Source organism: Oncorhynchus nerka, linkage group LG24 (genome assembly GCF_034236695.1).
Source record: "Oncorhynchus nerka isolate Pitt River linkage group LG24, Oner_Uvic_2.0, whole genome shotgun sequence".
NCBI lineage: Eukaryota > Metazoa > Chordata > Actinopteri > Salmoniformes > Salmonidae > Oncorhynchus > Oncorhynchus nerka.
In genome coordinates this window covers 27,037,443-27,054,504 of record NC_088419.1, presented here as the reverse complement: position 1 = coordinate 27,054,504, position 17,062 = coordinate 27,037,443, and the positions used below count along the sequence as shown (strand labels likewise).

At 43.9% G+C, this 17,062-nt stretch overlaps 1 protein-coding gene and 2 long non-coding RNA genes across 4 annotated transcripts; 1 reads left to right on the top strand and 2 right to left on the bottom strand.

The window, feature by feature from the left end:
- Window positions 1-331: 331 nt before the first annotated feature.
- LOC135564293 (uncharacterized) lies at window positions 332-2,537 on the bottom strand. Its single transcript, XR_010460867.1, has 2 exons — window positions 1,952-2,537; window positions 332-1,655 (listed from the first exon to the last, which is right to left on the bottom strand). It is a non-coding gene; the product is annotated as an uncharacterized LOC135564293 (long non-coding RNA).
- An 8-nt stretch (window positions 2,538-2,545) lies between these two features.
- LOC115107757 (uncharacterized) lies at window positions 2,546-11,289 on the bottom strand. Of its 2 annotated transcripts, XR_010460866.1 has the most exons (5): window positions 11,140-11,289; window positions 7,669-8,362; window positions 3,996-7,281; window positions 2,940-2,979; window positions 2,546-2,631 (listed from the first exon to the last, which is right to left on the bottom strand). It is a non-coding gene; the product is annotated as an uncharacterized LOC115107757 (long non-coding RNA). The 2 variants fall into 2 exon arrangements; XR_010460865.1 differs by lacking the exon at window positions 11,140-11,289 and having other exon boundaries at window positions 7,669-11,133.
- A 31-nt stretch (window positions 11,290-11,320) lies between these two features.
- On the top strand, window positions 11,321-16,759 carry LOC115107754 (N-acetyltransferase ESCO2-like). Its single transcript, XM_029631368.2, has 11 exons — window positions 11,321-11,414; window positions 11,990-12,031; window positions 12,134-13,037; window positions 13,169-13,256; window positions 13,349-13,412; window positions 13,575-13,722; window positions 13,833-13,964; window positions 14,169-14,258; window positions 15,348-15,491; window positions 15,975-16,159; window positions 16,369-16,759. The coding sequence occupies exons 2-11, from the start codon at window positions 12,003-12,005 to the stop codon at window positions 16,499-16,501; spliced, it is 1,917 nt and encodes a 638-aa protein (XP_029487228.1). The 5' UTR covers window positions 11,321-11,414; window positions 11,990-12,002; the 3' UTR covers window positions 16,502-16,759.
- The last annotated feature ends 303 nt before the right edge of the window (window positions 16,760-17,062 follow it).

The window sequence follows — 17,062 nt, the reverse complement described above, 5'->3', positions numbered from 1 at the left end:
AAGTATACGGCGTTGGCTTCTTTTTACAGTCATACAGCTCAAGTTGATGCTACCCAAGCAGTAAATCTCTTGAGAAAGGGTTACCGATGTCAGCGCCACACATCATTATTAACCAACCAAAACATAATCACTCATCAATCATACAGGATCCCATGTGGTAATGTACTGTAACTGTTACCTAGGGTCTTCTAACACGTTACAGTAGGTCAGTTTCTCCAGGAACGGTACAATGTAGGCTACTTTTAATCAGAACTAAAACATGAGCTGCCCCACGTATGCTTGTTGTGATAAGATCCTTGTTTAAACACACAACCAACTGTCAGGTCAGCTATAACTTCAACAGCATGCCTTTATTCAACAGTTCATAACTTGAAACATATCTAAATGCCTCATCCATGAAACAACCTTCATGGAAAACAGGACATTTGTACACTATGTTCCAGTCCTTGAAATAATACTGGCATGTGACATAAGCATAGTCAACAGTTGGTTGATAAACACAGACCGGGGCCTATAGTTACATATGACATCCTGTCACTGAGAATAACCCAGTCTTATTCATGTAGTGGCAAGCAAATCACATGCAGATTGAAACAAAGGCCTTTTATTCTGCTTTTAGAGGTTGTTTGGAGTGAAATTGTTTACGCAGATGTCAAATTAAATGCAAGTCCTCCAGAATAATTAATTGGGACACACCCCTCGTCCCTCAACCTGCTCCATGCGTTTCAGTCTGTGTGATATGGACCAGAGGTCAACCACAGCTGCATCCACACACAGCATTGAGAAATAGAGATGTCACGCTTTATACTGAAAAACCAGCATGTGTCAATTCAATCCCAGCTCTGATCACCCAGGAAGGAGAAAGCTGGTGGTACCCATTCTCTCAACTTTCAACAAGCACAAACCATTCATTACACATCCCACTTCATTAGCAAAGCTATGTCAACATATTGTCTCAATAATGAACTGGGCAATTAACATACCTTATGGGCAGTTCAGTTTTTGTTTAAAATGTAACTTTGAGCTGATAAACAAGGTGATTTTTATTCACAATGTCAGCAATCTTTCAATGATTTCAAAGAAACATCCAAGACAAACCTTATGCATGGATTCACGAGGACACAATTCACATGTTCCAGTCTCTGGCCAGGACAACGTCTGCAGCATTGGCCAGGTAAATGATTATAAAAAATGCACATACTCATTTAATTTCACCCATAGACATACTGGTCAGGAAATCATATATTAATTCATATCATTAGGTCAACATGCAACAATACCGAACTGGATCATAGAGCCTGTAAGGTATAGCCGTCCCAAGACTAAATCGTTGGCAGCAGTTTTCTGAGGAATCGGGGGTTGTTATTACCCTCTTGTCGGTCAAGCAGAGGATATTCAGTGCAAGAGATCAATGCTGTTGGAATGTCATCCTTTGAAATTCAAGAAGCGTCGGGAAACCAGGCTGTTCAGAGAGTCCTGAAATTTTAGCAAAATTGGCACACGTACTGTTCCAAAAATACAGTATCGATCTATATACAATGTCAAAGCACTGTCCGGTATAACAGTGAGGGCCCAACCCAACAATGTTTACTTGCAGGTGGTGGAGTATGTCCGATATTGTCCTTTTACATGAAGTCATCCGAATCATTTCCATCCTGAAAAAAATACAATTATACATTTCAGACATAATGGTCATATTACAACACAGTCATATAACCAATTAATATGCCAGTCTATTTCTGAAAGAAGCAGACTACACATCCGTTTAGATTGTTAATCAGCTCACCTCAGTTGTTGTCATATTGTCACTCGTCATCAGCGAAGAATAACTGCTATTTATGGACAATTACTGTGAGAGTTTATCATTCACATAAGTGACTATTCAGTGTTTTGGGATGGCGGATGAAGAGAGGTGATGTAGCTAGGGTTGGACAGAGATAAGAGAACTTACTTGAGCTCATCCAGCTCTCTTTTCTTTTTTATGCCATCTTTATCTTTCTTTTTCAGATCTTGCATCTGGGCCTTCTTCTCATTTCTCTCTTCCGTATCTCGAGACTCTTTCTCTGCTGCCAGATCAGGGTATCGCTCGTCCTTTGTTTTCTCCAACCTGTTCACAATCTCATTCATCTTCCTCTCTACTGCCACAATCTCATTCATCTTCCTCTCTACTGCCACAATCTTCATCTACAAAACAGTAGACATAGTCTAAATGATCATTTCATAGATATTACTCAAATAGAACACCAATAGAAACTAAAAATATATTGACAATGAAAGCTGAGACCTATAAAAGTAGCCAAATAGATCCGAAAGTTACACAGATACATTTTGCCAGAAGAGAGTAATCAATGACCTCCTCGTGCCGATGGAAACCTATTTGGCCTACATCCATGTCCCGTTTTTCTTTAGGTTGGCCCATGGTGACAACATTGAAGTTGTTCATTTTACATCCTGAGTTAAAAGGATATCAAAGTTTCCTGGAGGAAGTTTGTACATGACTATTATATTATTCTAATCAAACTCACCGGGCCACTCAATGTATTACCTTGGATGCTGTTGTTTTTCACAAGCTGTACACAGTCAATCAAGACTTCCTTGGGAATATCCTCAATTGTCAGTCCCTTAGGCATTCTAAGGTACACATGGGCAGAAGAGAGTTTATCCACATGAAACCTGTGGAAATAATACAGTTACTATTATAACAGCAATAACACCTCCATACTAAAATAATCAATGACATGCATATTACCACAGCACCATTAGCTGATATAGGGCTACTGTACTATTAGCCTAGCTCTAGGGCCACCTGGTGGATATTCTTCAACACTACATAGAGTAATGTATACATAGAACCAACGGTCAGACTCATCAAATGGTCAAATCCTAATAATGTATTTCATGGTTTGAGTTACAAGAATAAATAGATATGAGTTTCTCACCAAATGTCTTCAGGCCATCCATATTTGATGAGATCTTCATCTAATAGTGAGAAAGCAGCAGAAAGTAAGCTGGGTAGTCAGATCCGACCCGCTTGATTACAGCTGAACTAGGGTCGGACATGCCTCCTGTGTAAAGTAAAGTAGTCCGCATGCTTCCCTTCCGAAACAGGTCGGAAGGTTTTTTTGGGCTGTTCGTTCACACATTTTTTCTTGAGGCAAGACAAAGTTCGGAGCCGAAGTCTACACCCCTTCCTCCGTCACTGGTCAACATCAGGGATTCTTCAATTAAGTGTTTGTCATTGAACGATATTTGTTTTCATGCACATTTTATCGCTTGACAAATACTGCAGATTTCTTAATTTACAATAATTCTCACTATTTTGCGGAAGTGTATACTGGCTACGGCATCTGAAGATCGCTTGAAAATAGTACTGTTTTGGCTAAGGTCTTTTAAGGGAGTACGCAATCACACTTGTTACGTTTGCCAACCCAAACCATGTGGAAGCCTTAAAACACCGCAGAGCCAGCGTGAAATTTGGCTCGGAAAAAGTACCTCAATCCAGGAATGAGAAATGTGTTGTACTCCGAATTATCCCAGTATCCTAACTGTTTCACTGAGATTAAGCCACTGCTAGTTTTCCATGAAACTGCCCTTTTCATCCACGTGCTAGGTAGCAGAAGTCACTGAACCATTTTGGAATTGCAGTGCCAGCCAATCAGCTCCTTAATTGTTCAACGCAACGTGCCATTCCATAACGGGTTCTATGGCTACTGCAAGGTCGAAAACGGCAGTTTACTTAAACTAGCAGTCATTCAATCTTCCTGGTGTAACAGTTGAGATAATGGGCCAACACATTTCTCATCCCTGGATGGAGGTACGTTTTCCCAGCCATGTCTCGCGCCGGCTCCTCTGTGTCTTATTCTACACAGGAAGCCTGTCCGACCCTAGTGCAGCTGTGAGCAAAATGTGTTGGATCTGCTGGCTAGGTAGTCACTTTGCTACCTCACAATCTTGGTTTGTTACTATAAAAACACTTCAAATGATCAGCTACTTACGTTCATATTTGTCTTTCCCCATGTAGTGTAGGGAGGAGTAACAACTAAAATAAAACAACAAGCAAGGGTTAATAGCTCAAATTTGCTATATCAACAAGGCTTTGGGGCAAATTAAACAAATAATAGGTTAATGTGTCTCCGACACTACTAGCTAAAAAGTAGGGTGTGGGTAACAGAGCAGTCCATTCTCAGAATAGGACAAAAATCTGCCATTGTCCACATGATGATTATTCATCATTAATGCCTAGCTAGCTAATCTAACAAGAGCCCTTGCTCATGACCATTACACACAAGTCATTGGACGAAAGAGTCTTCTGTATAGGGGAGTGTTGTTAAGAGCCCCAACGCTCACGCTTCGAACACACCGACTGTATTTGCGTTTCGACACACCAGAAGTACATTCATTTCCAATGGAACGCTGCATTTTCCTTCCAGCATTGCGTTGGAGAGGCTTCGACTGTTTGGACAGGAATTCCGAAGTTACTTTCGTCGGGACCGAAGCCAGTTCGATCATATAACCCTTTTTTAATTATGCAATGTTACCAAATGAAAAGAAAGGTGCCTTCTGCCCTGATGAAGGTAGGCTAGTCTTCTCCAGGACCCACTGTTGTTCAAGACAGTTACAGTCATTCATTACATTCTTATTGGACTCACATACACTCTTAAGAGAAAAAGGTTCCAAAAGTGTCCTTCTTTCCCCATAGAATAACCATTTTTGGTTCCAAGTATAATATGTAATACATGGAACCCAATAAGGTTCTACTTGGAATCAAAAGGGGTATTACCTGGAACCTAAAAGGAATCTCCTATGGGGACAGCCATAGAACCCTTTTAAGTAGATAGTACCATTTTTTCTAAGAGTAGAGTTGGCCTGGACTACAGTTTATTGATATAGTCATAGACTGAATTGTACTGTTTCAAGGCATTGTTAATGATGGTTGATGAGTATCACAATATGATTAGTAAAGCATAATAAACAGTAATGAGGTAGCTATATGAGTAGATATAATATGTGGGTGGAATTCAAGTTATACACAATATTGATCATTATTTTGAATTATATTTTAGATTCTTGGCGACAGGGGACTCCTACAGGACCATAAGATTCAGCTTCTGAGTTGGACAGTCCACGGTGGCAGGCATTGTCCCCTCTGTGGCACAAGCCATTTGGGACTGTCTGGTTGGTGAATACATGCCTGTCCCCGAGGAGGAAGACTGGAGGGCCATCGCTGCAGAGTTCCTGGAGAGGTGGAATTTCCCCAACTGTCTTGGCTCCATTGAAGGGAAACATGTAGTAATCCTGGCTCCATCGTGCTCAGGTTCTTAATTCTACAACTACCAGGGTACATATTCAGTTGTACTCTTGGCTGTAGTAGATGCCATCTACTGTTTCCGTGTGGTCGATGTTGGTGCTTACGGCAAGGGAAGTGATGGCGGGACCCTCCGAGACTCTGCCTCTGGCCAGGCACTTCAGGATGGCACCCTGGATATTCCACCACCTGCATCACTCCCTGGGGCTGAAGACCTGGGACCTGTTCCCCACGTCTTCGTCGGCGATGAGGCCTTCCCTTTGAGACCCAACCTCATGAGGCCCTACGCTGGACGCCTGTTGCCATTGCCAAAGCTTGTAAGGATCTTTAACAAACGACTGTCCAGGGCAAGGTTAGTTGTTGAATGCACCTTTGGGATTCTGGCAGCCTAGTGGAGAATGTACCGGAGAATGCTTGGTCTCAGCCCCTCAAATATCAATGCCTGCGTGAAGGCCACATGTGTTCTCCACAACTACCTGCGGAGGTCATTCCAGGAGCTGCTCCGGATGGCGATGGGCACGCCAAATGGTCACCTTCCTGATGTCACCAGGGCAGGGGCCAACAACGCCCCCAGACAGGTACTCCAGGTGAGGGAGAAGCTGACCACCTACTTCTCATCGCCAGCAGGTGAAGTCCCATGGCAGTATGCCGTGGAGTGAAACGGCTCTTTTAAGAGCCCCATAACACAAAGGTTTTTTTAAGAACCATCCACCGTTGTCCATAAAATTGCATTTTTCCCCCAGATTACTTTATGTATCATTGTCTCTCTTCATTTGGAAGCTATATTTAAGTGAAATTTGGGAGTAAAGACCACACCTTAACCCCTTTCCTCACCCATTAAAGTCAGTATTATACACACCTGGCATGGTGTACCAGGTGAGCGGGAGCACTAATTAAGGTTATACGACATACAGTTAGTATGATAACAAAGGGAAAAGGTAACCTAGGGTCCATACAAATAGTACAGTTTACCACCATGTTCACTGGTCTGACAAAATACAGGTGGAAAAAAAACTAATTAGGAAGAGAACGTGTTTTTACTTTCATCTTGTCTTAGATCTGCAAAGGTGTAGGGAAGAAATAAGCAGATTAAATCTAAATTAGATATTAATAAACAACTGAAACAACTGACTAAGAAAAAACAATTTAATAAGTATTCAAGTACAGGAAAGAACATGACAGGTATGTGTATTGTAAAAATGTTTTAAAAATAAAACTATTGAAAGAGGTGTGTGTGCGTGTAAAAAAAGAAGATGTTTTTAAATGAATGTATAGCCTGTAATCTGTAAGAGAACAGCAAGAGCATGTATTTTTGGCACAACTGCAGACCGATACAGGGACTACTCATAAATCCTAGACGTAGTAGGGGAACTTCAGACATGGCCATAAAGAGAGAGGGGGCAGGGCACTGGAGATCTGAAGTACGAAGAGGTGTGTGTGTCTCTGTCTCTGAGAAAAAGGGAATAATATGTAGCCATAACACAGCTAAACAAACAAATGGCCCCTGGACGTCACGGACCAGTCGAAGGAACATAACTTCACAAAAAGTTTCAACACCCTGGTTTTCAAGTGGTTTTAAATGAAAGAAATATATTGACCTTTAGTCTTGTAAGAGACCAAGAGCATCTGTGAAAACTCTGTATGAGTTTCAATTCAGAAATCTATGTAACACTAATAATGAATGCTATCCTAAGACTTTATAAACAAATGACTATGAATTGACTGAATTTAAACAGAACTGACCTGTGTGAAAAGAAAGGTACAATGAGGGAGGTCAAAACAACAACCAGACAACTCCTCTCCTCTTCCTGTGAGCTGGTCGGCCCTGGCAACTCCTCTCCTCTTCCTGTCCTTCCTGTGAGCTGGTCGGCCCCGGCAACTCCTCTTCCGGTCCTTCCTGTGAGCTGGTCGGCCCCGGCAACTCCTCTCCTCTTCCTGTCCTTCCTGTGAGCTTGTCTGTTAAATTGACTCCATCTCTGGAAGGGAAGAGAAAAACAACACATACAAAGCTTAACATAATATGACACCATAAAAGGTGAGATTTATGTTAACTAAATACTGCTTGTATAGTGTCCTTAGTGGCATAAATATAGGAACAGTGTGGTAAAGTTGGTAATACTTGCTGTTTACTCATGGAATTTGTATTTCAGATCAAAAGATGAATATGACAGGCAGATATTTCGACAGCAAACTGTTTTAGGATATTTTCTAACCCAGAAACAACAGCTATACATTTGCCTCATATTAATACTTTGATCTGAAATACCAATTAACCTACATGACTATACTGTAAAAATGACCTACTTTACTTCACTGTCGCACACTTATGACACTACCTGTGACGTGGAGAGAAAAAAACATACCATTGAACTAGGCTTTGAAAAGCAGCTGATACATTTTAACCTTGACTGCTGCTTTTCTTTGCTGAGGCAGCCTCTTCAGTGTTTGCACCAGGCTCATGGCAAAGAGGGTCTCCTTCCTGTGATCATCAGGTTGGGCTGCATCCCGCTCGACGGCTTGGAGGAGCCTCTGCTGAAATGAGTTGAGTGGATCTGGGGGCTGGTACCTCCGATGACGCCTGGTGTGACGTTGTTCCTCTTCGTTTCTCTGTTTCTCTCCACGGCCACATCCTGTTCAACGAGGTCCTCAGTGGTCACTTCCGTGAGGTTCATAATAATCTCAGGTGGTCCTAGATCCAGAGGTGCTTCCTCCATTTCATCATCTTCCATGGCTGCACCGGTAGTGGTCATACTCATGGATGATGTTGTAGAGGGTCTCACTCCACCGGTGGAGGTGATGGTCGCCCTTGTAGATGACATTGAGGGTCTTGATGCACCGGTGGCGACAACACTTGTGGATGACGTAGTAGAGGGTCTGGCTGTAAAATTGCCACTCGTTGCCCGAGGCACAATAAATGGATCCAGAAAAGAATGTGGCAGAAGCGCCAAGGCTGCTGGCCTGAAGCTGCTGACCCAGACTTCTTCTTCTCTTTCTCTGCCCTTCTCTCTCTCTGATACCTGTCCCTGAGTCCTCTCCACTTCCTCCTACAGTCTTCTTCTACATAGACATGAACATGATAAGCCAAAACATTACCTAGCATAACTATAGTTATTAGATAGCTATCATGGACATGTCACCTACTCTACACAGACACACGGTTATCTGACCAAATTATCAGGGTACAGTAGTATCTACCATTTCTATTAATCTAGCATACACACTCACACTCTTTCAAACATTATTATTTGGGAAAGTTATTAAGGGTAGTAACTTGCATAATTTGACTATTTCTTTCACACACACCTCATTGGCTAGGTTAGCTAGCTAGCTAACGCTAACTAGCCACATCTAGCACAAGCTCACTACTAAACTGACCTGGCAATCCTACTATCGTGGACACTTGTCTCCAAGTTATCAGTGAGGGAGGTTCCACATTTACCCAATATCTTGCAAAGGTGCAAGAGGAAGCCCAGCTGGCCGCAGCACAGATATCAGCAAGGGGCACTCCTCTCAGTAGAGCCCAGGACGCAGCCACATCTCATGTTGAATGTGCCACCACAGATCCCAGAACTGGCCTGCCAGCCAGGCAGTATGCTGTCGTAATTGTGTCCATGATCCAGTGAGACAAAGAGCTGGTCTGTTGTTCTCACTGACCGTGTCCGCTCCCCATAGGCAGCCAGTGCCCTCACAAGGCACAGCATGCCGGAGGGAGGCCCAGCCCCCCGCCACTGCCGGGGAGGCGGGGGTCGTAAGCAGACAGGATAAAAAGAGATGTTCACATGTCTGTCTGACAGAACCTTTGGGAGGAATGGAGGGTTGGGGCGGAGAGATATACTCTTCCCCCCAGGGTCCATCCGGTAGCACTCAACACTTACTGAAAGAGCATGGAGCTCACCCACCCTCTTCATGGAAGTAATCGCTACCAAGAAAACCACCTTCATAGAGAGGTGTTTCAGGGAGGCTGACTCCAACTGTTCGAAAGGCGGCTTTGTCAAACCTGCCAATACCACATCCAGATCCCAGCTCACCATTGAGCAGGTCCTAGCTGGACGCACGGGACGAACCCCTTTCATAAACCCGGAGACCAAGGGATGGCGCCCCTATGGCTTCTCCATCCACTCCACATGGCAGGCAGATATAGCGACCAAATACCCTCTCAGGGTAGAGGCTGCCAAACCCTCATCGAAGCGAGACTACAGATATTGGAGGACATTACTGCACCCAGCATTACTCGGGCACAACCTCAATACCAGTACACTAAGAGCAGAACAACCGCCAGAGCAACTGGTATGCAGCAGATGTAGCCAGCGCCCTTGCGCTCTGCATGGTGTTCATTACACCCTCCTGTAGTCCTAACATGGACCAGTGGCCAAGCCCACAGACTGAGGCGGTGCGGCCTTGGATGCCACAGAGTTCCCCTGACCTGAGACAGCAGGTCCGGTTTCAAGGAAGTTGCCAAGGTGTCCCAGACAACAGGGACAGGAGAAGGCTGAACCAGGGTTGTCTGGGCCAGTATGGGGCCACCAGCAGCAGACAATGCTCTGCCATCCTGATCCTGTCCAGCACAGCCTGGATCAGGGGAAAAGGGGGGAATGCGTAAGCTCCAGCCCTGGCCAATCGTGAGCCAGAGCATCCAAGCAGGACCTGGTGGCTCCGGCATGGAGTACCACAGGTGGCAGTGTGCATTGTCCAAGGAGGCAAACAGGTCCACTTGCGCCCTCCCGAATTTGTCCCACAGGTGCTGCACCACCTGGGGATGTTGGCTCCAGTCTCAAGGTGGTGGGCCCTCCTTCAAGAGCATATCTGCTGCCACATTTAGGATGCCAGGTACGTGCGCTGCGCATAGAGACGCTAGACGTCCCAGAGCCCAAAGAAGGAGACCGGGAGAAGAAGCAGAGGAAGGGTGTGTCAGATGACCTGCTGGGGCCAGCCTCTCCTCTGGCACCCCGAGCGCATGGGTCCCCCAGGAACGTCCCAATGGCGGTGACGGTGGACACCATCACATCTGTCACAAAGACAAGCCATAAGCTCAGCCAAGCCAACAAGGCCACAGAGCCCTGGGAGAGCTTATGTCGTGACCCGCTTGGAGGAATAGGAACCCGGTGAGGGATAAATTACTCAGTACCTCTGCAAAAATCAGGGAAGACCCACGTGGGAAAAACTGGCTGTTGCTTCACCTCACGATGTGCCCCTCCCCATGATGGGGCAGGAGAGGGTCCCCACCGTCGTTCTGGTGCAGGTGGGTGGCAACAATCCGTCTGCCTTGGACCCGGGGCCTGAGGAGGCGGTATGAACCATCTCAGGGTCTCCTGGTATCCACAAACCTTATCGGTCTGCTCTAGAATGTCAGCCCTGGGGTGATGAGCAAATGTGCTCTGGGGAGCAGCTGGAAAATGGGATTGGGCCAGCCAGACATTGATCTGTGTATAACTGCTACAGTAAGTGTGTCTTTTTTTTTAATTTGAAGGAGTCTTTCTCGCTGATCAAAGGGACATATGTTTCAAATGCCATATTGCAAACTATGATTATTGACGTTTCTAAACGTTAAAACAGCGTCGGGATTGTAGTTCACATGAGCCAGTCGTGGGCGAAACTAACGTTAATGGCTGAAAACTGTAGGGAGAAGGCACAGACTAACGTTTCATCTGCTGGCCTGAATGTAAACAAAAACAAACTATTTAGATTATTTGACATGAAAGCTCTCACAAGACATCAAACGTTGCTCGTTAACAAAACGATTCAAGAAGATTCTCTAGTTAGCTCAACCGCTAACTACCTAACGTTAACTAACTATGTACGGGCTAGCCAGCTAAAAGACAAGCTCAGCTTCTCACCTGCACTCGTGAAGTAAAACACCATCCTGCATGAATGGAAGCAACTTTTTCAAACCTGAAAATACATGTGCATCATAACTAGATAAGCACAGAGTTCGTGATAACTGTGCTGAAAGTTGACACGGAAGTCGTCGCTGTTTCCGCTTAAGTGATGTTGGGTAACTGTTTTGCAAAGAGGCGCGCGCTATTCAAAACAGTCTGTGAAAGAACCGCGGGGAAACAGAACGCTGGTTGTGGCTTTCTAACTTTGTTACGTTGTGGATAACGTCTGCTTGGTATGTGTTTGTGAAAAAACAATGTATTTGATTAAAGTCAGTTAGCAAAAGTGTTTAGATGGCATGACGTTTTGATTTTGAAAGTCAGCTACTGTTAGGGTGTTTTCATTATGTTTTGTAACCGCTAAAGAACCAATCGGAACCGCAAACAGCGAAACTGCGAGGGACCTACCGTCGTAGCAAAACTTAAACGGTTCCTGTTGCAAAACAGGCATAATGAATACACCCCTGTGTGCACTTCAACTCTGTACGCTAAATTAGCTAACTATTAAGAATCCCGCCAGGCACAAAAACGAGTATCTAGCAAACTTCTAGCTAAAATTAGTTTAGTAACCAGACAGTGTTGTAGCTGGGTAGTTATGGCAATCCATGATCCCTCCAAATATTATTCACTCAGCCACTGAACCCTGGCTGGCAGAGACTGCTGTCTTCACAAATATTTAGCGTCAAGATATTTAACAATAACTGTTCAGTGTTTAAATTACATTATGTTTGCATTTCAATTATAATGTATTATTGTTGTTATGCTAACTGATTACGCATGGTTCATTTACTGATGCTATTTATTCCTCCAGTGAAGTTAGAAACATGATGCCTAGTACTACAAGGAAGCACAGGTGCGTTACAAGATGTGCATTAGTCCATCATATGTGTTAAATCAATCAATCATGCATATAACATTGACTAACATCCTTATTATTCTACTACAACATTTGTAGTCGCCCAGCCGAAAGGCCTGTCAAGGATGGAGGATCTCCCCTGAAAAGAAAGTCACCCCGGCTGCACCAGTCTCCACTAAAGAAGATGTCAGCCAGACACCAGGAGAAGGAGAACTGCCCATCCCCTCAGATATCACCAGCTCCATCTCCCCTAAAGATTGCTCAGAAGAGAGCCTCTCCATTCCAGCCTGCTGTGGTTACAGGGTCCTTCTATGGTAAACGCAAACCTTTGTACCTGACACCCCTGGAGAGGAAGATGCTGAATGAGACCAAATCACTGCCAAGGCTGACCACTGTGGATCCGTATGGAGGACTGACGGATGCTGAGAAAAAGAGGATGATTAACAGTAACAAGGTCAAGAAAGTGGCCGCTGTACACAGAATGAAGAATGGCTTAAAGGGAAGCGGCAACTTCAAATCAAGCCTGATCAATTCCTCAAAGCCTAAAGCACCCACCAGCACAAAGCAAGTGGAGCCGAAAAAAGGCATCCCCTTGACCTTCGGCGGTTTAAAGTCTAAGCCCAAGCCTAAGATCTTCGTTGGGGCTGCCTTTTTCAGCACAGGAAAAAAGCCAGCCTCCATGTACAAAAAGTCTGCCCCGAAATCTACCAAGCCAGCTTTGAGTTTTGAGAAAACAAATGCTCTGGTTCATGCGTCAGAGGGAAAACAAGAGAAAAAACAAAAAGCCCCATCTCCAAAGCGATGTGCTGTTGTAGTGAAGAAACTGCAGGAAGAGCTGCAGTCTCCACCCAGTGTCCAGGATTTGCTAAAGAGTCCAGAGTCACCTGAGGCCCTGTCACCCAGAGCTATAGCAGAGACATATGGCATGACCAAGGATGTCAGCATTGTGTTAAACATATCTTTGTCTCCCACATGTTCAGGATCCCCAGAAATAAACACTCAGGTGAGCTGTATATCACTGGAAACGTGTTTAGCCTGATTCTCAAAGTCTGTTAATCCTGTGGGGAAATAATTAACAAAGCATAGTGTATACACATACTACATTTTATTATATTGTTCTTTCACTGTTTGTAGGAGGACTTTATCACGGATGCAGGCTCTCATGCAGTGTTTGATCTCAGTGATATTAGCCCATTAACCTGTATCAGCAGTCCAGTCAAAGGTTGTTTTTTTTGTCATTGGTCAATTATCATTCATATGTTTTTACTTAAAATCAAATGTCTTTTTCATTTATGATTTCTCTCTCCCCTTTAGACTCCTTAGCCGATTCTGTAGAATCCTCAGCTGTGTGTACAATCTTTGGATCTGAATCAAAGAGGTAGGCAAAAACCACTTCTGTTTATTTTCAGCTAAAATGGTTTACTGCCTTCCAGGGAGGAAATTATTTACAGTCTCGCACGTGGTCAAGTAGTACTAACTCTGTAACACTGTATACAGGAGTGTATATGCATTTATTATAATGTTTATTTTCTCCCTGTAGGCCCCAGAGGAAAGCAGCTCAGGCCTCTCCAATGAATTGCAGCACCCCCTCTTTCCTTGGTCACCCCATTCCCTCTGCTGCTAAAGAGAGGAGAGCCAGGAAGAGAGAGTTGAATAAACAGGCTGAGGCTGATGATCAACTCATCATTGTAAGTAAATCATTTGATGTATAGATTAATGGATGGAAATGTTGATGATGACTGTTACCTCTCTCTCCCTGCCATCTGTGAGCTCTGCTAATGCTCTGTGTTTACCTCAGGATGCAGGCCAGAAGCAGTTTGGTGCCACCACGTGTGGGTCATGTGGCATGATCTACAGTGCAGACAGCCTGGAAGACAATTTCCAGCACACACAGTTCCATAAGCGTTTTCTGGACAGTATTAAGTTTGTGGTGCGTACGCCCAGGCGTTTCCTCCCTCCTACTGATGTGTACAAGTTGCCCTAAGGATGTTGCTTTTAGAGTGGCTCATTATTTTTTCCACAAAAGCTTAGCCAAATCGTCTGCCATGGTTTAGTGGGGGGAAAATGTAACTGACCACTCTCTCTCTCTTGATTTCTGACGGCTGCTTAATCAATGTTTCCTTCTCGTTCCCAGGGCTGGAAGAAAGAGAGGGTGGTAGCAGATTTCTGGGATGGAAAAATCATTCTGGTTCTACCAGATGATCCAAAATACGCTGTCAGAAAGGTACAGTACTTGCACTTTTCTTAAATAATTCCCTTCTAAAATGGAAGACCCACAACCTTCAACGGAGACAGTTTTTGGACACTGGGTTGAACATTGGTCAACAAAACTCCTTGCGCACATTCATGGCCCCCAGTAACAGAGACAGCAAAGCAACCCCACAGCATTATCAAACCTCCCCTTTGTTTGATTGTAGGGAGGGTGTTATTTTCATTGAATGCTTCTTTTGGTCGTCAGTAAACGCTGATTGTTATTGTGTTTAATTGGTCCACAGAACATTTCCCCAGGATTTAGGCTTGTTTAGGTGGGTTTTTGAGAAGTTCAATAAGGCTTAGATGTGCCTCGGTCAGAGTGTTCCTATGTTTACCAACGGCCAAATGAAGCATTCAAAGAAAAGATCACCATCCTCCCAGTCAAACATGGGGAAGGTTTCCATAATGCTGTGGGGTTGCTTAGCTGCCTCTGGTCAGCAGATTATCAAGGTGTTTTGGATTGCAATGTTCAATCCAGCGTCCAAAAACGGTCCCTTTTGAAGGTTGTGGGTCTTCCAGCCGGGCAACAACCCCAAACACACATCAAAAGCACAGAATTGGTTCAAGAAGCGCTGGACTGTTCTGTCATATCTATAACCTATGGTGAGAGCTGAAAACAGCAGTTGGTGGAGGGCATAACCTCAAACATTGAAGAATTAGAGCAGTTTGCTGCTTAAGAGTGGGCCAAATTGCTAGTAGAATGGTCCAGCAAGCTCATTGATGAACAACTGCCAACAAATGCTTCTATCTTGGCCGAAGGCTGTGCAACCATGTACTAGCTGGGGTGCCAATAATTTTGTCCATGCCATTTGTCTTTATTTTCTCAATTTAAAATTGTAAACTTAAGTTTACAAAAATAAAATTGTTTCTGCAATGTTGAGGTGTGGGGAACTAAAGTTTGCAACTTCAACTTATTTCAGAAGAAATTGTGAATTATTTAAGAAAAGTGCAAGGATGCTAATATTTTTTCCCACAACTGTATCAATCACATCAGTTTGTGTTTATGCATTTGGTGTGAATGGAATTCTGAACCCACTTGTTCATGCTTAATGTTTATCAGGCAGAAGATGTGAGGCAACTGGCTGACAATGAGTTGGGCTTCCAACAAGTGTCCCTCAGCTGCCCCAGCCAGGCTAAAACCTATCTGTTTGTGAACAGTGACAGGATGGTCGTCGGCTGCCTCATTGCAGAGCACATACGACAGGTAAAATCTATTTTCTCCAGTGCTGCTAAACTTTTGCGCTCTGTTCAAATGTGTCACGCTCCAAACATGGTAGGTTTTTCAGTAATGGATCAGGAGTATTCTACCCGACTATGGTGACGTAAAGGCCTGTGATAATGTTAATTTCCGGTCGCGTGCTTGCGAAAGATGAAGTTTGATTTATCAAGAAATTAACTAATATACGCTCAGATAGAATCAGACGTGAGCTTTAGTGCACGGTCATTTCTGCTGTCAACTCTGTTCATGAGGGCCAGTGACGGGATGGTCATCTGATGCCTCATTGCAGAGCACATATGACAGATAACTACCAATAGGGGAGTACTCAAGGAGATTCAATCATAAACACACTTGGTTGGTTATTCTCACTTTCTAACTAGGTGTAGTTGGTGAGTGGATTGCTCTCTTACAGGGATATCTAGCTGAGTGACTGATGAATGATTGGGCTATCTTGCCCTTTGTTTCCAGGGCTTCAGAGTGCTGGAGCAGCCAGAGCAGACTAAGGACATGACCAAGGAGGATTTCATGGAGCACCACAGGGTCTGGTGCTGCTCTATCACCCCAGAGAAGGCCATCTGTGGGGTCAGCCGTATCTGGGTGTTCAGCCTGGCCCGTAGGAAGGGCATCGCCACAAGGATGCTCGACACCGTCCGGTAAGAGAATTATTACAGGTTGGGTAGTGCTAACGACTTGAGAAATGGATGTTGTTAATGTAAGGGATGTGGTCTGCACAACAATGGAAAATGTGGATAGCTACTGGTTTGAGGGTGCATTCGTTTCAGTGATATATAAACTGAGTTATTCCTGATTTAACCAGGAAAGGTCATGTCCCATTTTAATGAATGTATTTTTGTCATTTCAGAAACTCCTTTATGTATGGGGGCCACCTGACCAAGGAGGAAATTGCCTTCTCTGACCCTACCCCAGACGGCAAACTGTTCGCCACAAAGTACTGCGAGACGCCTGCGTTTATGGTCTACAATTTCATTGGTTAAGGCTGAAATTACATTTGACATTTTTTGGTCCTTTAATGAGTATGTGTTAAACGTAGGAAAATATACATTTACATTATCACACTACCGTTACCACTTTTAAATGGACATACATGCATCATTTCTAATCACACATTTTAAAGCCCATTTCATAGAGAATGCTAAACTGGACAATATGTAGTAACTTACTTTGAAGAGATGGTGATTGATCTCTTCTACATCTTGTACATAGTTTGAATAAAATCTTTACCTCTTATCACACTTCAGAATCATAATTTCTTGGAAAATACATGTCATGCTGCGGTCTTCTAGTGAAACAGGTGCATTTTGGGTAGAGTAGTTTGTCAGCAATAGAACTAACCGTTATGTGCTGCTGCTACTTACAGAAATGCATTGTGAGCTAAATATCTATACTGAGCAAAAATATAAAACGCAACATTCAAAGATTTTGGGCTGGCGTGGTTACATTTGGTCTGCAGTTGGTACTTATGGTAGCGAAATTGACATTCCCCGGAAACAGATTTGGTGGACTTTCCTACAGTCAACATGCCTATTGTGCACTCC

What these genes read in the sequence shown, in the direction of transcription:
- LOC115107754 (XM_029631368.2), top strand. Translation starts at nt 12,003, where the DNA reads ATGATGCCTAGTACTACAAGGAAGCACAG. An exon ending in TGGACAGTATTAAGTTTGTG is followed by an intron (nt 13,965 to 14,168) that starts GTGCGTACGCCC and finishes TCTCGTTCCCAG; the next exon opens with GGCTGGAAGAAAGAGAGGGT. An exon ending in CAAAATACGCTGTCAGAAAG is followed by an intron (nt 14,259 to 15,347) that starts GTACAGTACTTG and finishes AATGTTTATCAG; the next exon opens with GCAGAAGATGTGAGGCAACT.